This window comes from Pipistrellus hanaki (genome assembly GCF_964339955.1).
Source record: "Pipistrellus hanaki genome assembly, chromosome: 11".
Lineage (NCBI taxonomy): Eukaryota > Metazoa > Chordata > Mammalia > Chiroptera > Vespertilionidae > Pipistrellus > Pipistrellus hanaki.
Window position 1 is genome coordinate 25,768,839 of NC_140513.1, and position 22,268 is coordinate 25,791,106.

At 39.2% G+C, this 22,268-nt stretch overlaps 1 protein-coding gene across 3 annotated transcripts in view; it reads left to right on the forward strand.

The window, feature by feature from the left end:
• The window catches only part of GNE (glucosamine (UDP-N-acetyl)-2-epimerase/N-acetylmannosamine kinase), a 47,709-nt gene that overhangs the window by 17,949 nt on the left and 7,492 nt on the right, over positions 1–22,268 (forward strand). For 2 of the 3 annotated variants that reach the window (XM_084898725.1, XM_084898726.1), the window contains exons 3-11: positions 2,627–3,078; positions 7,290–7,442; positions 9,363–9,575; positions 12,292–12,379; positions 13,669–13,879; positions 15,092–15,221; positions 15,558–15,779; positions 17,568–17,750; positions 20,598–20,714. In XM_084898725.1, coding sequence (XP_084754851.1) covers positions 2,627–3,078; positions 7,290–7,442; positions 9,363–9,575; positions 12,292–12,379; positions 13,669–13,879; positions 15,092–15,221; positions 15,558–15,779; positions 17,568–17,750; positions 20,598–20,714 — 1,769 coding nt within the window. Of the gene's footprint in view, positions 1–2,626; positions 3,079–7,289; positions 7,443–9,362; positions 9,576–12,291; positions 12,380–13,668; positions 13,880–15,091; positions 15,222–15,557; positions 15,780–17,567; positions 17,755–20,597; positions 20,715–22,268 lie in introns of those variants that run through there. The other variant, XM_084898727.1, reaches the window with a different exon arrangement.

The following is a 22,268-nucleotide window of genomic DNA, read 5'->3' on the forward strand; positions in this document are numbered from 1 at the left end:
AAATCTGCTTTCCATATCCACCCTTCTTTACCCTCACCTCAGGAAACCACTGACTTTTTCTTTACTGTCTCCATAGATTTACCTTTTCCAGGATGTCATAGAATTGGAACCATACAATATGTAGCCTTTTAAGATTGGCTTCTTTCATTTAGCGATAGCATTTAAGTTTCCTTCATGTATTTTAATAGCTTGATAGTGATTTCTTTTTAGCGCTAAAGAATATTACTATAAACATATGTATTGCAGCTTTTTGGGTGGATTGTGGACATAAGTTTTCATCTTCTTTGGGTAAACAGAGGAGCACGATTGCTGGATTGTATGACTAGAGTACACTTAGTTTTGTAAGAAACCGCCAAGCTGTCTTCCAGAGTGGCTGTATCATTTTGTTTTCTCCCAACAACGAATGAGAATTTCTGTTGCTCAAATTCTTCATCAGCATTTGGTGGTGTCAGTGTTCTGGATTTTGGCTAATATAACAGGTGTGTAGTGGTATATCATTGTTTTAATTTGCATTTTCCTGATGACATAAGGTGTGAAGCATCTTTTCATATGCTTTTTTTTTTTTTTTTTTTTTGCCATCTTTATAACATCTTTGGTGAAAGGTCTGTTAAGATCTTTAGCCCATGGTTTAATTGGTTGTATTGTTTATGAGTTTAAAGCCATGGGCTAAATAAAAAATCCTAAGGGAAATTAGAAAATATTTTGGCCCTAGCTGGTTTGGCTCAGTGGATACAGCGTCAGCCCTGGGGACTGAAGGGTTCCGGTTCGATTCTGGTCAAGGGTACGTACCTTGGATGCAGGCTTGATCCCCAGCCTGGTCAGGCGCATGTGGGAGGCAACCAATCAATGTTTCTTTCTCTCTGTCTCTCCCCCCCCCCCCCCTTCTAAAAATCAGTGGAAAATTGTCCTCGGGTGAGGATTAACAAAAATTAAAAATAAATGTTAAAAAAAGAAAATATTTTGAACTGTATAATAAATATTACAATATACCAAATCCGTGGTTGTAAATGAAGCAGTGCTTACAGGGAAATTTATAGCTTTAAATACTGTATTAAAAAGAAGACAAGTTTAGAGTCAATGATCTGTTTCCACTGTAGTAAACAAGAAGGAAATAATAAAGAGTGGAAATCAATGAAATATAAAAATAGGTTAAACAATAGAAAATTAACAGTCAAAAGTTATTTCTTTTAAAATATTACAGCCTTTAAAAGAATAAAAGAGGGGACATATGTAACACTTCCAACAATAAAGTTTTAAGAAAGAGAATAAAAGGGGAATATTAGGCTAAGAAAACTGACAATCAATTTAGATGAAGTGGCAAAACGATAATACATTACCACCAAGTGGACTTATCTCAGAAGTTTTAACATCTGAAAATCAATTATAATTCACATCTCAACAGAATAAAGGGGAAAACCCATACAATCATATCAATACATATTAAAAAAATATTTGATGAAATTAAACAGCTAGTTATGATAAAAACTTGTAGTAAGCTTGGATAGAATGGATAAAGGACATCTGTGAAATTTTAGCTAACATAAAATTTATGCTTTCCTCCTAAAATTGGGAACAAGGTAAGGGCTCCCACTTTTACCACTTCTCTTCAGTTGTACTAGATATAACAGCCAGTACAATGAAGCAAGGTGTATAAAGACATAAAGATTGTCTTTATTTACAGGCAACATAGCTTGTATAGGAAAATCCAAAGGAATCTATGGAATGACTAATAGAAGTCCATATAATATACAGTGATGTATGTAAAGAAGCCATCATGATCTGAAGAAATTAGTATTACATGAATGCAAAATTGTATGTAATCTCAACCAGATTAAAATATTATGCATAAAATGACTAGAAAGGAAATAAAAATGATAACACAGAGTGTAGGTTTATGAATGATAATTTTTAGTATTTTCCAATTTTTAAATAATAAATATATATTTAGGGGGGGAAAAGCCATATCTTTTAGAATCTTATAACAGACAGGAAACTTTAAGGCATTGAGAATTACTGTTGTTACTAAAGCCTGAAACAAACTGAAACGGCATTTCACAGCCAATTTAATGCTGTGAAAGTTTCAGTCAGAACTCTGCTGCATTAATAGGACCATACAAGGAAAATTCAAGTGATAATTTCCATCATTCAGAAATTGGTATTGTTGTGATATGTTTGGTGTCCTGGTTCCCTACTATATTTTTAAAATGAGCTTTGCTTTTATAAGTAACATTTTTTCCTATTAAGTAGCATATTTGTTTTTAAACATTTATAAATATAGAAAAAACAGGAGAAAATGTCATGACCAGTGTAAATTTTGGTCTCTTTTTTTCCTAATCAAAAAAAAAACCTCCCCCTCAGATAGTTTTCCCTCCAGGTACTCACTGAGAGGGGCACGAGTGAGATTCCAAGATGCTGGATGGTTATGTCTTAATCTGGGTGGTAGCTACAGGTTAATGCAGGTAGAAAAATTAATCGGGTGATATATGCATTAATGGTCTGTTTTTAATTTTTTGTAAGTTATACTTCAATTTGTTTAACAAGGAAATTTTATAAAATATTTCTCCTTTCAGAGTTGATTTTAGATAGCTTTTCTCATGTTTTTGTCTTCATTTCTCTCTTGCTTCAGAAATACATACCGCATGATTGAACAAGATGACTTTGACATTAACACCAGGCTACACACGATTGTTAGAGGGGAAGATGAGGCAGCCATGGTTGAGTCAGTAGGCCTGGCCCTAGTGAAGCTACCAGATGTCCTTAATCGCCTGAAGCCTGATATCATGATTGTCCACGGAGACAGGTTTGATGCCCTGGCACTGGCAACATCTGCTGCCTTGATGAACATCCGAATCCTTCACATTGAAGGTGGGGAAGTCAGTGGGACCATTGATGATTCCATTAGACATGCCATAACAAAACTGGCTCACTATCATGTGTGCTGCACACGAAGCGCAGAGCAACACCTGATATCCATGTGTGAGGACCATGACCGCATCCTTCTGGCAGGCTGTCCTTCCTATGACAAACTTCTCTGTGCCAAGAACAAAGACTACATGAGCATCATTCGCATGTGGTTAGGTATGTATCAGACTTTATTCAGTCTTAATGGTTGTATTTGTCAGTATTGGGTATGCTTTAGCCCTTCCAGAAACCATCGTGGATGGAATATTCCATTAGCAATCAGAAGGCTAAGGTTTTAGTTCATAGCTCTTACTCTATGATATGACTTCAGTTCTCGAGACTCACCTTTTCTGTAAAATAGGCTTAATGGATTGAATCTATGATGTGTTTATACAATGGAATGCTTTTAATCCATTAGGTATAATGTGATGGGTGAATATTTAGTTACAGAGATAGATCCTGACATAGCAAAAAGGGGGGAAGCAAACTAAAAAAGTTATGTATAATATGCCATTTTTATGAAAACAGTAACATAATGGAAAGTTCAAGAAAGTATGTACACCAAGTCACATAACATGTACTTTTGGTTAGTAGAATTATGGGCGTTTTTATTTTTGTTTTCCTTTAATTTGCTTTTTAGTACAATGAAAAATCTATTTTTATTTCTAATGTCTTTGTTACATGATTGTTGGAATACTCATATGAGATAATGAATGCTGAAAGCAGTTAGTAAGCCATAGTACTTATGAAAAAAGGATTATGATGATGATTATTAAAAGCAAAAGTCATAGTTATACCAACAGTTTGTTATATCTATAAATAAGCATTAAGGTCTGAAGTCTTCAATGTTCATTGATCTAGCCTCCTGGAAATTACCTTTTGCTAATCAGAGCCAAAGAAAATAGGGTTACAAACAGAATTTTATTTGGTTATTTATAGAGTACTATCTTGAGAACAAATCAGGATTAATTATCTGTTGAGATACTTAGGACTCTCCTTTTTAAAGAGGTAGAACTATTTAAAAATGAAGTTGATGAATAATAGGTGATTGTATACTTAAAGTGATTATGTATATTTTATTTTGTTTTATTTTTTATTTTTATTTTTAAATATATTTTATTGATTTTTTACAGAGAGGAAGAGAGAGGGATAGAGAGCTAGAAATGTCGATGAGAGAGAAACATCGACCAGCTGCCTCTTGCACACCCCCTATCGGGGATGTGCCTGCAACCAAGGTACATGCCCTTGACCGGAATCGAACCTGGGACCTTTCAGTCAGCAGACCGACGCTCTACCACTGAGCCAAACCGGTTTCGGCTGATTATGTATATTTTAAATCATATCACATTAAAACAGGAAAAGGATCAGGCTTTCCTTTTTAGAAGTTAATCCATTCTACATATTTTTTATTCTTGGATAGATTTGTAGTTATTAAGGAACCTGTCTAGATAATGCTAGTGGAAGAAACTTGTCTCTTTAGTCTATCCTTTTTATATGCTTCTAAGCAAACATTCTTTCATTCTGATTACATTGTTAGCTCTTATATGTATTCTGATAAACTTTGGATTTTTGAAAAACTTATAAGGAATAGAAAATAATCCTTATACAGCAGAATGTAGCAAGCTTGTACTTGTAAGGCTAAGGTTCTGTTTGGAACCACTTGAGCAGTTTATGAAAAGAAAGATGACAAAAGAGCCAAAACGATTAAAAAACAACAGTGTGTGTTTTGGGATGGGGGTGAGTGGTAACAAGACAGTGAGCCCAAGCCACCTGTCCCTAGCAATGATACCTTGTGCAGTCTGTACCTGCTTCTTCTGATGTCTATCACCTTACTTACAGGAAAAAACAGTGTTGTAACTTTGTAACCAGGACATTAATAAATAGCAGTCCTAATAAAAATTTAGCAAAGTTAAAAAGACTTGTTAAATTCCCAATATAGAAAGAAATGCCACAGTAAATATATAACTTGAACACAAAACAAATGATGGCACCTTAATGGAAAGTGTTGTTCGGGAGGATTGAAGCTGCTGACTGAGTTCTGGGGATGAAGGCAGAGTGAGAATGTCGGAAGTTGTGTGTGGAGAAGCTTTGCACAAAATGTATTTTTGCCGGAGATGGGCAGCTCCAGCTTATTGTCCTGTTTTCTTTTTCACTAGTTTTTGCTCTGTAGCTATCCTTCTTTTATAAATAAACTAGCTCCAGATAGAGCCTGGAGTTACAAAGTGCAATTTTGCATTATATGGTTATGTAGTACAGATGTTTCTTAATCACACTTAAAGGAGAAAATACTAGTAAATGAGAAATGGAAGCTCTCCTGGGGTTAACTGCTGGAATTTTTCTTCATCTCCCACTTGCCCCTTAGCAGTAAGTTGTAGCCATAAGTTATATAGAATGATCCTCTGCATGGGGCCACAGGACCTCTCTAACATCTTCACTCTCAAAGCAAAATTGCCCCTCCCTCCCCACAACACACACACAGCCATGGTCAGAGACACATGTCCCAAAAGTGTTCTCAAGACAGAGTACATGGCACACTGAACCAAGAGAAAGAGGTGGGGTGAAGGGGCCCTCTGACAGTTGCCTAACAAAAATATGAGCAATATTGTGTACATTTACATTAAGTTTCTTTGTATCCAGCCATGGGGAATCATGTATGAATAACTAAACTGTACATTAAAGACATCATTCCTTTATTTACCAACCACAGATGAACTAATTCACATTTTAGAAATGTGCATTATAGCGGGACCAAGTTGTACCATATCTTTCATCTTTCATTGCTGTTTCTCTCCCAATAGTTTTTTGTTTTTAAAAAAATATATATTTTATTGATTTTTTACAGAGAGGAAGAGAGAGGGATAGATAGAAACATCGATGAGAGAGAATCATCGATCAGCTGCCTCTTGCACACCCCCTACTGGGGATGTGCCCGCAACCAAGGTACATGCCCTTGACCGGAATCGAACCCGGGACCCTTCAGTCCGCAGGCCGAAGCTCTATCCACTGAGCCAAACCAGTTTCGGCCCCATAGTTTGTTTTTTATTTATTTATTTTTTAAGTTGATTTCAGGGAGAAAGGGAGAGGGAGAAAAAGATAAACATCAATGATGAGAGAGAATTGATTGGCTGCCTCATGCATGCCTCCCACTGGGGATTGAGCTTGCAACTTAGGCATGTGATCTGACCAAGAATTGAACCACGACCTTCTGGTTCATAAGTTGACGCACAACCACTGAGCCACAACGGTCCAGTTCTCCCTATAGTTTCTAAAGGCCCTGATCTGTAGCTAGCAAATTACTTAAATTTATGTTGACCTCATCTTCCTAGACTTGATTCTGATAGATTCTCTTAGACCTTTGCACAAAAAAATTTCTACTTGCACAAAAATTTAATAATTATATCACCCTAACCCTATTTTGGAACACAATATAGGATCAATAATTTTTTTAATAAAAAAAATAGTCTTTTAAATCAGTTACTACTGAAAATTCTTAGTAAAAATTCTGTTACCATTAAATAATAAAAATAACCGCTATTTGAATTTGGAAATTAATAATAAATATATAATGCATTATAAAATTGATCATTAAAATTACGTAAAATCACAAAGAAATATACTCTCATTAAAAAATAAATGACTGGAGCTCATTTTATGGGTTAATATAAGCCCTATTGATAAATGTTCTGTGTTCTTTGGTATAGCACTATCCATCTGACCCATTTACAATTTCATTTTTATTATTTTTTTATGTAGATATGTTAATTTATTGTTTACATATTAGGCAGTTTAAAAAAGAAAAATCCTACTCTCTAGAACATGACCCATTTACGTCTTTAAATCTTTGCTGAGGAACTGTCCTTTATGATCCAGCCTTAGGATAATAAAGCCCTCCTAGTCCTTTGAACAGAGTTAGAAATATTTGTCATTTGTTGAATGGTAATGGTATAAGGAAGCTCCTATGTATTATATGAAACATATTTAATGCTCATCCAAACTCCGAATGTCCTGATTTGCAACATATTGTTATTCATTGATATTGCGGATAATTCTTTAAAAACACTAGTTTGAAATTGGGAAAATTCACAGTTTTCTAATGCTTTGGAATATTTAGACTTGAAACAATGAATTGTAGTTAGTATCTTCTATTTAAAGTCATATATTTTGTTTGTGGTAGCAAGTACCTTTATAAAATGTTAAGTTTGTCAAATCCTTGGACTGTTTGCTATAAGTTTTTATCATTTGAACCCAATTTGGATGACTGGGTTAAAATGTAACAGACTTTTTTCCTTCTCATTTGTAAAAGCACAGACTGGGATCTGCCTTTTGGAATTTTCTTCTTCCTCCTTTGAGATTCTTAACTAATGAAGCAATGTGGTTTGGTTTTGCAGGTGATGATGTAAAACCTAAAGATTACATTGTTGCTCTTCAACACCCAGTGACCACTGACATTAAGCATTCCATTAAGATGTTTGAATTAACATTGGATGCACTCATCTCATTTAACAAGCGGACCCTAGTTCTGTTTCCAAATATTGATGCAGGTAAGTGGACTTAAAAATGAAAGTATGCCACCTAGCTTTCCAGTTGTATGTTTCTGTTATGCTTTCTTTTGACTGCCCTTCCTATCTTGCCCATTTTATATTGAAGGCTGCTGTATTCTGAAATGCATTCCAGTTTTCAAAGGATCACCAATTTTATAGTAGATTGAAGAGATTGTGATGCTTTTGTAAAGTCTAATAGAAACTGAATAATAATAAATCTCTCTAATCTTCATTCTAGTTTTATATTAAATATCTTCCCTCCAGTTTACACCAGTGAAAAAACTTATAAGGTTTGTCTCATGCAATAGCAAAGAGACAAACCTTAGAAGTTGAGTGTCTTTATTAAAGTAACGATTCCACTGACCACAGTAAAATAGCCATATTATTATTTCTTCTCTTCTTTATATTAACTGTACCTTAAAGTAATCTTGAGCTTCAACAGTTTAGAGCTGGAGTCCCCAGTTGACCCTCAAGCCTGACCTGATGGATCACCTACCAGTGGATGGTACTGTAGGCTTTAGTGCTGTTGAGACCTTAACCATGTTAATGGGGATATGAGATATGAATGAGAAGTGCTAGAGCGGGGCCTGACACTAAGGAATTTTCAAATATTCATTATTAGTTGACACCACTCATTGCTGAGCTCTGTGGCACTTTGTGGAAAAGGAGGCAGGATTGTTTTCTGCAATGTCAAGCTGTCATCATCTTTCTCTGAAAGAATCCTTGTCTTAGTGTTAATTGGGGGAGAAAAGTTAACCCACAACCCTGATTTTGTCCGGGTAATTTAACAATATTTCAAAAACCTTAATATTTCTTCTATTATAATCCTTTAGACTTTTGTATAAATATCTGTAATTATAGATCTCTCTTGTTTAATACTTATTGCCAATTGTGTTTTGTTTGTAATATACTTTCCTGATTGTATACCTTAAATTAGAAATTTTTCCCCCTCTGAAAGTAAAGGATCCCAGGAATGCCTAAATCATGCTTACCACCCCCTTTCCTTCTCACAGAGTTTTTGATAAAATATACACAGGGAACAATAGGGAAATAAGAATCAAGGCATCACTTTCTCGTTATCTGTTTAGTGCCCAGTTCCCTAATATAGAACCCTCTGGAAAACAAGATTAGTACCTGTAATCCAGGCCAAAACAAGCCACACCACATTTGAATCTTGGAATAATAGCACCTTCTGGCATTCTACAATGACTATAGACGTAGCTAGGCCTGTGTTAAAAAGTAGACCCTCACTCTATTATCTCACCACACAGAGAAAGTTAAAATGAGAGAGAACATTATATTCCCAGCTTTTGTTAAATCAGTGGGGAATGCAGTGTGGTTGCTGTCCTGCCTTCTAACCAACCAAATTAGCAACTTTGCCTCCCTTGGTAGCTAGGAAAGGATGACTAGAGAGGGAAGCAGAGAGGCCTCTCCCTCATATATCTAACATTTTTTTTAATCACACATTTAAAATAAGATATCAGCCCAGTATCAGAATCTATTTGTATTTTGTTGGAGCTTAGTCCACATAAGTGGGAGTGCTATCCCATTGAGCTATTGTCAGCCAGCTGGGTGGAGCCAGCTTCAGAGATAGAGACTAGTGGCCTGTCTTGAGCCTTTTAATTGTTGTTTAAGGTAAGGACTTTTACTGGGGCATTTATAAAAGGTATTTGCTTCGCTGAGTGCTGTTTGAAATGTCCCAACTGTTTAAAGTTTCTAGATGAGTTGAAGTAGAAAGCTAACCAGACAGCTAGTTAGTCATCACTCATGAAAAGATCAACGATTACAATTAAAATGACTATTTCCTGAATAACTGTTATGAGTATTTATGGGAAGATTTCTTTAAGTGGGGTTTTACTTGACAATGAAAATTGTCTCTTCCATAAACCATGTAACAGTTGGTTCTTTTCATTTTCACAGGGAGCAAAGAGATGGTTCGAGTGATGCGGAAGAAGGGCATCGAGCATCATCCGAATTTTCGGGCCGTTAAACACGTGCCGTTTGAACAGTTTATACAGCTGGTTGCTCACGCTGGTTGTGTGATTGGGAACAGCAGTTGTGGGGTACGAGAGGTTGGAGCTTTTGGAACACCAGTGATCAATCTAGGAACACGGCAGATTGGAAGAGAAACAGGTATCTACCTTTGCTTTTATTTCAGCTGACTAGGCTTAATAGATATGTATGAGTTATTATAAAACGTGTGATGACATACATTTTTATCAAGTGAATGAAGTTAATGACCAACTGTAGCTTAAAATTTACATAAAGCACACGGAGATTACCAAACTTTTTAAGGCTCTACTTAACATTTTTATTGTCTTTGTCTTTTTAATATATATATATATTTTTTAATAGATTTTTATTGACTTCCGAGAGGAAGGGTGAGAGAGGGATATATACATATACATATATATGTATATGTATATGTATATGTATATACCTATATATATACCTATATATATATATATATATATATATATGCCTAAGTGACTGTTAAGACCAAATGACCTGAATGACCAATCGCTATGACATGCACTGACCACCAGGGGGCAGATGCTCAATGCAAGAGCTGCCTCCTGGTGGTCAGTGTGCTCCCACAGCCAACCTCCTGCAGCTCCTCCCCCAACTGGCCAACCTCCTCTGGCTTCCCCACACTCCCCCATCAACTGGCCCCCCAATAGGCCTCAATCGCTGGCCCTGCACGAATTTGTGCACTGGGCCTCTAGTAAAAATATAAACATCAATGATGAGAGAGTATCGTTGGTCAGGTGCCTCCTGCACGCCCCACACGGGGTCGAGCCTGCAACCTGAGCATGTGCCCTGACTGGGAATCGAACCATGATCTCTTGGTTCATAGGTCAACACTCAACCACTGGCCACACTGGCTTGACTTTATTGTCTTTGTAATATCAGTTAGAGCTAAGAGTTTCCTAGTTAATTGTGGTCTTTGATGGCTGTGTAGAAGGGAGAATGTGTTATCAGTATATGAATGCTAGTCTTTCATCTTCTGGGGCTAGTAGAGTCCCTTTAGTCAGTACTTCAGACTAAATGGCAATTCTAAATAAGATGCCTCCTTAATAACTAAAGTATAAGTAGTATTATTAATGAATTTGCTAATTGGGCTTATCCTATCATTAATCATTTGTACGCCATAAGCATCTATAGATGCAAGCCGCAGACCTTTTTAAATTAAATTCAAAATATTGTGGCAGTTAACTGGTTAACATTAGTCTGAGTTCTAATACTGTCTATATGCAAATATATTTCTATAGCTAATGGAAAAAATATATGTAGTTCATAGAAAAAGACTTGGACTAGAATCAAGGACATTAGTTCCAGCTCTTTTTCCCATTCTTTGTAATTGCCACCCTAACTGCATTATCTTCATCTTTTATTTTTATATTTTGGCCTTTTTTGGTATATTTATTTGTAAAGCACCTTGACCTATACTTAGTAGTAGTTTTTTTTTAATTTTTTAAATTTTATTTTAATTTTAATTCTTTATTGTTTAAAGCATTATTCTGAATTATCTTTTGACCTTATTTCTTTTCATTCCCAAAGTATTATTTTGCTCCCTACTACCCAGAGAAAATTGAAGCCACAAGATGAAAATTCTTTCAACTTCATTAATTCATTCATTAAGAAAACATTTAATAAGCACCTACTATGTGTTGGGCATTAAGATTCAGTAGTAAACTAGTCTAAATTGGGTTGCGCTCTCATGTAACTTCCATTCTAGTGGGAGGAGAGATGATAGACCAAAAAATAAATAAATTCAGCTGTGTGCTGTCCAGACTAGAACAAAGGTAATGTGTGGGCTACATTAGATCAGGTAAGGGAAATCCTTGTTTAGGAAATGACGCTAAGCTGAGATATGAATGACAAAGAATTAGCTATGTGAGGATCAGGGAGAAGACGAGGAAAACCCTACTATGAAGACCCTAAGATAGGAATAAGCTTAATGTCCAGTAACCCTTTTCTCTTTCATGTATCGTTAGCTTCCTCATCATCTAAACATGCCTAAGCCTCAAATATCTTAAAACAAAACAATAAAAATACCGCTTCCTTGACCCCATACCTCTCTCCAGCCACCACCCTTCTGCTCTTCTCTTCTTACCCAAGTTTATTGAAAAATATGACATTTTCATTATATTTTTTTAATTTTAAATATATTTTATTGATTTTTTTTTACAGAGAGGAAGGGAGAGAGATAAAGAGCCAGAAACGTCGATGAGAGAGAAATATCGACCAGCCGCCTCCTACACACCCCTCACCGGGGATGTGCCCACAACCAATGTATATGCCCTTGACCGGAATCGAACCTGGGACCTTTCAGTCCGCAGACCGACGCTCTACCACTGAGCCAAACCGGTTTCGGCAACATTTTCATTATATTTACTCCTTCATGTTGGTCAGAAACTACATGGAGAGAAGGTGTCTGCAGGAACAGCTAATGGCTAACTGACTAACTGACCACCTTGTCCTGACCAGCTGATTGAACAACTGGCTAAGTAGATAGGGAGGGCAGTCTGAAAGACTGGACATGCTAGATGACTAGATAAATGACTTGTGGATTCTAGGTCAATCTACCTTATTTATTTCAAGAAACATACAAAAATTTGATTAATTTTATTTGGGAATGAAGGACGCTAGTATTTGATATATGTATACTTTTGCTGAGAGAGCTTTAAAAGATAAACAGTAGAAAAGTTGATGTTTTTCTAAAGGAAGAAGACTTATTTGAAACCTCTGGGTTTCAGGGGTAATTATGATAACATACTGCTAATTTCTTTATTCTTTGGCTATTCCTGCTTCTGAATCATTGTACTGTGTCACTGGACTTTCCTAGGGGAGAATGTTCTTCATGTCCGGGATGCTGATACCCAAGACAAAATATTGCAAGCACTGCACCTTCAGTTTGGTAAACAGTACCCTTGGTGAGTACATACCCTCTTTTTTAAAAGTGATTTAAAAGAGGAGATGCCTCACCGATTTTTTTTTAAAATATATATTAAAAGAGGAGATGCCTTGGGCACCATTTCTAAGCTGTGGCCACTGTTTAATCATCCAAACAGAGCTCTCATTCTCCATCCCTAGGATCCCTAGCTGGTGATGAGACAGAGCTTGGTAATATATATACCCCTATTACTGTACCAAGGATTCTGATGGAGAATAATTTTTTTATTTGTCTCAGTTAACATAGCTAGGAAATGCTTCTTTAGCTTACTTTGAATTTCCATAAGTATTATATAGCAATATAACTGATTTTCTTCTAAAATAGTCTAGTTTAGCCTGTCCAGTGGGGCTCAGCAGTTGAGTGTCAATCAAAAGATCCTTGGTTCGATTCAATTCTATTCCAGGTCAGGACACATGCTGGGTTTTGATCCCTAGTAGGGGCATGCAGTAAGGCCAATCAATGATGTTTCTCTCTCGTAGATGTTTCTATCTATTTCCCTTCCTCTCTTCCTAAAAATCAATAAAAACATACTTAAAGTAAAAATAATTTAGTTCTGCCTAGCTGGTTTGGCTCAGTGGATAGAGCATCAGCCTGTGGACTGAAGGGTCCCAGGTTCAATTCTGGCCAAGGGCACATGCCTGGGTTGTGGGCTCAATCCCCAGTAGGGGGTGTGCAGAAGGCAGCCAATCAATGATTTTCTCTCATCATTGATGTTTTTATTTCTTTTTCCCTCTCCCTTCCTCTCTGAAATCAATAAAAATATATTTTTTAAAAAAAGTAAAAAAAAAATCTAGCTCACCCTGAAGGTACAAGTAAAAAAAAAAAAGGTCTGGTTTAGCATTTTAATTTAGAATGCCCTCCTTTCTATTTTAAATTAATGAGTTGTCTCATGTATTTGAATGCTTTTTCCCCCTGAAAATAACTTTTCCCCACGAAGGTAAAGACAAAAACTAAAAACTAAAAAATTCATTGTCACAAACTGTTATATTCTGATATAGGCTTAACAAAACTAATTTTTCTTTGATAATATAGGTATTTTTTAATGGTACCTCAGGCTGAAAATAGTTGTATTTCAATCAACAATGGAATTCAACATTGCATTGGTGACATGTGCTTACTTACTGTGTTGCTAAAGAGATCCATATGTTGTTATTTTCAAAGGAAAAAAGAAAAATTTTGTTACCTCAAGTCTGAGATTCCATTAATATGTCTTCAATATAATTTAGCATGTATGAGAGAAGCATTTAATTGGACTTTTGGATATTGCAGCTCAAAGATATATGGGGATGGAAATGCTGTTCCAAGGATTTTGAAGTTTCTCAAATCTATCGATCTGCAAGAGCCACTACAAAAGAAATTCTGCTTTCCTCCTGTGAAGGACAATATCTCTCAAGACATTGACCATATTCTTGAAACTCTGAGTGCCTTGGCTGTTGATCTCGGCGGGACAAACCTCCGAGTTGCAATAGTCAGCATGAAGGTAAAAGATCTCCTAAGGTCTTAAATTTATATCTCATATGAGTAATTGATTTTTAAAAAGCATGGTTGGAAGGTAAGACTAGTAGCATACATGAAAGCTTGTAATCATTTGCTCACAGTATTGACTTTTGGATCCATTTCAGTATTTGTCATTATTTTACTAATCATTAACATTCAAAGAAGTAAAATTCTTGGGGAAGCCAAGTTAGGAGACTTAGGTTGACAATGGGAGACCATTTCAGCCCCAGACAGGGCTTCTGCCACCCAGGAGACCTGAAATTCTGTATTTGGTTAATAGACTATGGAGTATGCTGACTGCTTACCTGAGGAGGGTGTCTGCAGATGTGACGGAATGGTGTCTCCTCTAGAATACGATTCTGGTGGAGTACAGCATACCTCACTCCCTTAACCAAACCGTCACCACCGTGTTGACAGAGGTTGAGCGAACCTTCATAAAACACTAAATTGTCTGTGTTAAAATGAGCTCTGATGATTTAACAAGGAAGAATAAACCTACCAGAAAAATATTTGTTTGAAATATTGTTGTTACATAAAGTTTCAGGAGTTTATTAGAAATGGCAAAGATTTTTTTTTTTCCTTTGGAAATAGCAAAGATTTTAAACATAAAGTAGTTTAGGTCAGTAGAGAAAAACAAAATATAATTTTCTCAAAAGAAGCCAAAGGCCTCTTTTATTACAAAATTCTAATAAGAGAATATTTTCTTAACATGACTGTAATATATTCTACATCAGTGGCCAATACCCTTTGCCATGGTGAAATTCTAGAGGCATTATTACTGCAATTAAGAGGAAAAGAGGGATGTTTTCTATAACATTACTGAACATAATTGTGGGAATTATGAAGGGCATAAAATATGGAACAAACTGCAAAAATGGAGAATGTGGACAGGATAAAACAAAAATATTTGGCTCAGTGAATCAAGTGTTGAATTCTTCTCTGAAATTAATTTAAAAAAATTTTTTTAAAAAGAGAGAAATGGGGGTGAGGAGGAGGGTGTCATCTGGCTGGCTCTGGAGTTGTCATCACTCCAACAGTCATATCCCAGGGCTGGCCCAAGCCAGACTGACTCCCTTCTAAAGCAGTCATCAGAATCTGTAGAACTGTCCCATGGCGGAGTCTGATACATCGTGAAAAGGACAAAAGATTCACTGTGTATGCTCAGTAAATGAAGGTGTTGTTTTTTCTCTTTTAGGGTGAAATAGTTAAGAAGTATACTCAGTTCAATCCTAAAACCTATGAAGAGAGGATTAATTTAATCTTACAGATGTGTGTAGAAGCTGCAGCAGAAGCTGTAAAACTTAACTGCAGAATTTTGGGCGTAGGTAAGATTGTGAATTATGTGTCCGAAATGTTCATTTTAATGTACAAAACTTACTGGGTCCTGCTGCATGACCCAACAGCAAGTGCCTGTCTACAGACGGCTCCAGGCCCGGTCTGTGGCCACCAGCCAGCGTAATGGGAAGAGCATTGTTAGTGCTGTATATCTGGGAACTATATATTTATCTCAGGACTGTTTGTCATTTCTTTGCAATCCTTGGTAATGTTTGTCTTAGGATATGTTGGGTGAATTAATTTGTGCTTTAAGCCCCGGAAGTCGGCACACTTTTCTAAGATTGCTAATTAGTTATTTCGCCTGTTTGTGTTTGTGTGGAGCTCAGGTATTTCCACAGGTGGCCGCGTAAATCCTCGGGAAGGAGTTGTGCTGCATTCAACCAAACTGATCCAAGAATGGAACTCTGTGGACCTCAGGACTCCCCTGTCTGATACTTTGCATCTCCCCGTGTGGGTAGACAATGACGGCAACTGTGCTGCCATGGCAGAAAGGAAATTTGGCCAAGGAAAGGGCCTGGAAAACTTTGTGACATTTATTACAGGCACAGGTAAGGGTAGGAGACGGTTGCTTCAGGAGCTGGAGTGTGTGCTGGGCACACCTTTAACACTTGGGCAGTTTGCAACTTGCTATAGCCTGCTTGAGTAGGGCCTGAAAGTGAGCCACACGGGAGAGCTGAGGGTCTGCTCAGGTCATTTCTGAGCATGTGTGTGGCCTTCTAAAATCTCAGGAGCTTGTCAGAGCTATTCAAACCCCTTACTCCCCAAAGCTTCTCATTCCCCAGCTTTTCCTCCTAGTGTGTTTGGTTAGTATATTGTTTGACCCGTTACCCAGTTCCCTGAGCAGCAAAGACCTAGTATATTTTGCCTTTAAATGCCCCTTGCACAGCCCGCTGGGCCCTGTGAGAGTTCAGAGGTACTAGGTGAGGTAAAGGCAAGCCCTTTGAGCTGGTCAGAACAAACCACCACAATTCTTTAAAAATAACGTTTGTTCAGCTTCCTCCAGTACTGCCATCTGTACTGGGAACGTGGGCTGCTATTCAGGGCCACTGCCAACTTGTGTGTGTGTGTGTGTGTCAGGGGGGAGGGAGGGGTGGTGGAGGCTGAGGGATTAATGGGACCAGGAAATGCCAGGAAGCTCTTACTAATGTTCAGATAAAGCATTCCCCTGGTTGTTGCAAACTTTTCTTTAGTTTCCAGAGTTCCAAAAAAGTTGCCAGTTTAGTCATTGCGTTAGTGGAGGGATGCACTTTGGAGTTGCCTACTCTGCCGCTTTTGCTGAGTCCCAGTTTGTTTTTTAAATGAGAAGCCTCAGTATTACATGGTCTAGCCAGCATTTGGTCCTAGATATGCTCAACTTCAACACTATGTGCTCTTAAACTTACCTTTTACTGCCTCCCCTGTAAGCTGTTACACTTCTTCTCTTAGTCTTGAACACAGTTTCACAAGTCTGGCTATCATTTCCTAGCACAGAGCAGTTAATAAGCTGCAAATGAGAGGGGTGGGAGTTGAAGAATAGATGCCACCAGAAGTAATAGATGGTGGGAAAACTAAAATGCAGAGCCTGTAAGGCAGAATGGCTTTACTCCTCAGTAACTCCTAAACTCCATAACAAGAGTCATGGATAGTCATACTTCCTGAATCAAAATATTTTAGACACAGTATTAAGAAGAGGCAAAATCATATTCATATGTTTAAGAAAGCAGGAGTTATTTGATACCTTAGAAAGATTGTCCCCAAAGTAGGGTCTGAGACTAGGATTTAGGTGTGGGTTTTATTTTGGCCGTGATCCCGAGAAGCAGGAGTGAGGGAGTGGGAAGAGAGTAGGAGGAGCGTCATTAGAGGAGACATGGTCAAAGTTGTCTTGAGGGCAGTGGGGCTGAAATCTACTGGAACCTCCCCGAAAGCCTGCAGAATACCGCCCAGAATTGTCCACTTGGATCTGCTGGCTCCTGTCTTGCCTTGGTTGAGGGTTGCCTGTGGGCACCATGCCTGCATGGTTGACTGAGCTCTTCAGTGTTGGAGAAGCCTTGGGGAGAACAGTGGACAGTGTGTACTTGAAGTGGTCTGTCATCACCAGAGGCGGAGCTTGCACAGAAATGTCCACTACAGCTCTGGTTGAAATCATGGTGTGTCAAGTAGATGCAACACAGGGTATCAGAGGATCTGCTGAAATTACTCCAAATAAAGTTTCGGTACTTAGTAAGTTTCAGCTCCTAGAAAAGTAGGCACTGTATAGAACCTCACATTCCAAAGCTTTCCTTCACAGATGAGGCATTGCCGCATCAGTATTCTGTCTCAAATGAAGAGCCACCTCAACGATTGCTGTCTCTCTATAGGAATTGGCGGGGGAATCATCCATCAGCATGAACTGATCCACGGAAGTTCCTTCTGTGCTGCAGAACTTGGCCACCTGGTTGTGTCTCTGGATGGGCCTGACTGTTCCTGTGGAAGCCATGGGTGCATTGAGGCTTATGCCTCTGGAATGGCCTTACAGAAGGAAGCAAAAAAGCTACATGATGGTTGGTTTCTTTCTTCTGAGGGATTAAAAATGGTAGAAAAATACTTCAGAGTAGGCATTCCACAGAGGCTGAACACTGACAGCAGAGCTCTTACCGTTTTCCTAGAAGACAAGTGGGGCTCTCATACTGAAGCTTCACAGCCTCCTTAGTCCTGACCCATGTCAACACTCTTCCTCTGCTGGGAGGAGGTGGACAGGGTCCTGAGCTCCAGGGGAGTGGGGAAGATGTCTTTCATTAATATATGTGTGTGTGTGTGTGTGTGTGTGTGTGTGTGTGTGCGCGCGCGCGCATGTATTTTTATTTATTTCAGAGAGGGAGAGGGAGAAATAGAGACATCAGTGATGAGAGAGAATCATTGATTGGGAGAGAATCATTGATTGGCTGCCTCCTGCATACCCCCTACTGGGGATTGAGTCCATAACACTGGCATGTTCCCTTGACCAGAATCGAACCGGGACTCTTCAGTCCTCAGGCCAATGCTCTACCCACTGAGCCAAACCAGCTAGGGGTGTCTTTCATTTTTGTTTTCTCAGCCCCTAGCACAGGGGTTAATACATATCAATACACATTTTAATGAAGAATTAAGTGGAGGAACATATTTTAGTTTTTGAATTATAAAAGGTCTATTTGAACTAATACTGTTTCTGGATGTTATTAAAAAAAAATGGTTTCCATTCTAATGCAAGAGGATTTAATATAGTATCTCAGGTGCAGAGAGAATGATGGCCAAGAAATATAGATGCATATAAAGACACCAGTGTTCCCTCCCACCTTCTCCATACAGTGAAGGGAGCGTTAGGGTACTGTCCTGAGAGGTCGAGAATTGGAGGGTAAAAAGCACTAGGAGGCAAGTTTGAACGGGCACGGGAACATTTCCAAGCTTGGAAAACTGGTGTTGGTGCATAAAGGCAGAGTATCATGTAGTAAGAGGTAAGCCAGAACTAGCAGCTAATGGAGAAGCTACTGAAAAATTTTAGGGAAAGATACAGTCAGATCTGAATTTTAGATTCTTCACTGAGTTGTAAATTTTTGTTTCCTGGGAGGAAATGGTAGTTGAATAGAGGATAGCTTTAAATGGGGCAGTTCTATAGAGTGACTTCAGTTTTCTGGTTGGACAAGCTGTGGTTGTGGATATAAGACAAGGAACAGGTTTTGAAGGAAGGCAATGGTTGGGTACCAGTGGGACATCCATATGCAGGTGGAAATGCATAGGAGGCAGCCGGCTACAGGGGCCTGATGCTCAAGAGAGAGGACTAGACTAGAGGTAGGGATCAGCATGGAGGTGATAGTTAAACCTCTGAAAGGGAACTGAATGATTGCAAGAGTCAAGAATGGAATCCTGCTAAACAGCATTGCGAGTAGGAGGAAACCCAGGAATGGGTCAAATCAAAAAGCCAAAAGGGGAAGTGTTTCAGGGAGGTTGTAGTCTGTAGTGTCAAATGCTGCTCATGAGTAAGAGGAAATCAGAAACGTTCTTTGGTTTTGGTCATGAGGACATCGCTTGAAGCCCTGAGATATTTTTTTCAACCTTGTTTTTATCACCCTGACAGGGAACCTGCTTAGATGTTTTTCCTAATCACCTCACCCCATGACACTGTAATGCCACAGATATATTCTTTGTTTATGTACTCTCTTTATATAAAGATTCTTTGCTCCCAAGAATCAATTTCTGCCCCCTCTTCCCCCAGGGGCAAATGCCTGTCTTGAAGTTCAGTCACATAGTGGAGGCAGAAGCCTAACTACACCGAGGAAGAGGGAGGAAGTGGGATCTGTTAGCACGAAACGGGGAATGGACGCAGCAGCTGGGAGTGCAGGGGAGAAAGGATGGTCCCTACAGGAAGGCCCTTGAAGGGGGGGGAGAGATGAGTGCAGAGCCGGGCAGAGGACCTGAAGAGAGGGAACGAAGGAATGAAGGTGTGCATGAACTGCCTGCTTGTAGTTGGGGGCTGAAAAGTAAAGGAATTCCTGCCTGTCCTTTATTTATCCAAGAGGTCAGAAGTATGGGAATGTCTTGGTGAGAGTAAGGGGTGAGCCGGGAAAGGCCTGAGGAGGTGAAGCCTTCGAAGAGGCAGCTGTGAGCCCCCAGGTGACCTTTAGTAAACCGTCAGCGTGGTTTAGCTCTTCTCTCATCAGAGCCCGTGGATAACAGAGAAGGAGGCAGGGTGATCTGAGTTGGTGACTGGTAGAGTAAGGAGCAGAAAAACAAGAACTATAGATAACAGAAACACCTCCTGTTGATTTAGCTTTTAGTCTGGCCCCCATTTAACTAAAAATACTTTATGGTCCATGATGTCATTTAATCCCTACCATAATCCTGCTAGGATAGGTATTATTATATTACCCGGCCTCACAGAGAAGAGGAACATATGGAGGTTACATGAAGTGGACAGGGTTGTGCAGCTCGTAATGACAGAGCTGGCAGCTGAACCCGGTGTGTGCTGCTTCTCAGGTGCTGCGCCTTCCCGCCTTGGAAAGCGGGCACTGGCCCGTTATGCCACATTGCATCTGGGCTGGATAAGGAGGGAGAGGAGTCTGATGAATTTGCTTCATATGGAAGTGAGAAGTGGGAATGCTAGAGCAGGGGCGGAGGGTGGGGGGTGTTCTGGTCAGAACTGAGGATTTTACAGTGAGGGACGCTCAGGCAGTGTATAAGCGGGCCGTGAGAGGGCAGAGAGGCCTCTGGGGAATGCATATGGATGTTTATGAATGATGAGCTTTGCAAATGTGAAAATATTGTCTTCTCATTCGGGGGCTCGCTGCCCACTGGAACCAATGTAGTCTTGGCCTCCCACTGGGCTGCCACAGCTCTTTATTGACTGTCTGTCCTCCTCACCTCTGCCCAAACAGAAGACCTGCTCTTGGTGGAAGGGATGTCAGTGCCAAAAGACGAAGCTGTGGGTGCACTTCATCTTATCCAAGCTGCGAAACTTGGCAACGTGAAAGCCCAGAGCATCTTGAGGACAGGTGAGTGTCAGCTCCTGGCAGCTCTGCCAAAGGGGACGCCCTGACACCACCGGGCCACCCAGAGGCTCAGCTTCCCTCAGGCCTGGGCTGGGAGTGTTCATTCAGAGGTGTTTTTCCTGTTTACTGAGAGAGGAAGGGACTTGCTTCAAGGTATTTGGCAGCATTGTCTTTTTAAGTGGGTTTTTTTGTTTCTTAGTTTAGTTTTACAACTATGAAGAAACAACTTGTTCATGTTATAGGAAATTTAGAGAAATATGAGTAAGGAAAAGTGTCACTTTCAGTTTCACTGTTTCAGAGATATCAACTATTAGCATTTCCTATCAGTATTTCTATTTTTTTTTTAATAGTTGAGACCATAAAGTACAGTACGTATACCATTGTATACCCAGCTTTTTTCCAAAGTATCCCATGATTATTTTCTCATAATTAGAATAAATCATGAGCTTGGCCAGTATGGCTCAGTGGTTGAGCATCAACCCATGAACCAGGAGGTCTCAGTTCAACTCCTGTTCAGGGCACATGCCTGGGGTATGTATGGGGGGACGGGGGGAATGGGAGGGTTGCGGGGCTGCAGGAGGCAGCTGACCAATGAATCTCTCTCATCATTGATGTTTCTATCCCTCTACCTCTCCCTTCCTCTCCCTGAAATTAAAAAAAAAAAAAAAAAAAAAAGAGCCAAAACCGGTTTGGCTCAGTGGTAGAGCGTCGGTCTGCGGATTGAAAGGTCCCAGGTTTAATTCCGGTCAAGGGCATGTACATTGGTTGCGGGCACATCCCCGGTAGGGGTGTGCAAGAGGCAGCTGGTTGATGTTTCTCTCTCATCGATGTTTTTAGCTCTCTATATCTCTCCCCTCCTCTCTGTAAAAAATCAATAAAATAAAAAAATAAAAAGAAGAAGAAATAGTAGTCATGAATAGCTTTATAAAAGTACGGCTTCAGCCCTAGCTGGCTTGGCTCAGTGGTTAGAGCGTCAGTCTGCGGACTGAAGGGTCCCAGGTTCGATTCTGGCCAAGGGCACATGCCTGGGTTGCGGGCTCGATCCCCAGTGGGGGGCATGCAGGAGGCAGCCAATCAACGATTCTCATCATTGATGTTTCTATCTCTCTCCTTCCTTCCTCTCTGAAATCAATAAATAAACATATAAAGAAAAGATTGTACTTTTCTGTAAAAATAAAAAAAAACACTACAGCTTCAGGTACTTTTTTTTTTTTTTTTTAATATATTTTATTGATTTTGTACAGAAAGGAAGGGAGAGAGAGAGAGAGAGAGAGTTAGAAACATCAATGAGAGAGAGTCATCGATCAGCTGCCTCTTGCACACCCCCTACTGGGGATATGCCCGCAACCAAGGTACATGCCCTTGACCGGAATCGAACCCGGGACCTTTCAGTCCCCAAGCCGACGCTCTATCCATTGAGCCAAACCGGTTTCGGCAGCTTCAGGTACTTCTTATTACATAGTGTGGATGTTCTTGGCTGCTGGCTCTTTTCCATCTTCCTCTGGGGCATTTTTAACTTGGTTCTCTTCCTGAAACTTATTTTTTATTTTTCTGTAG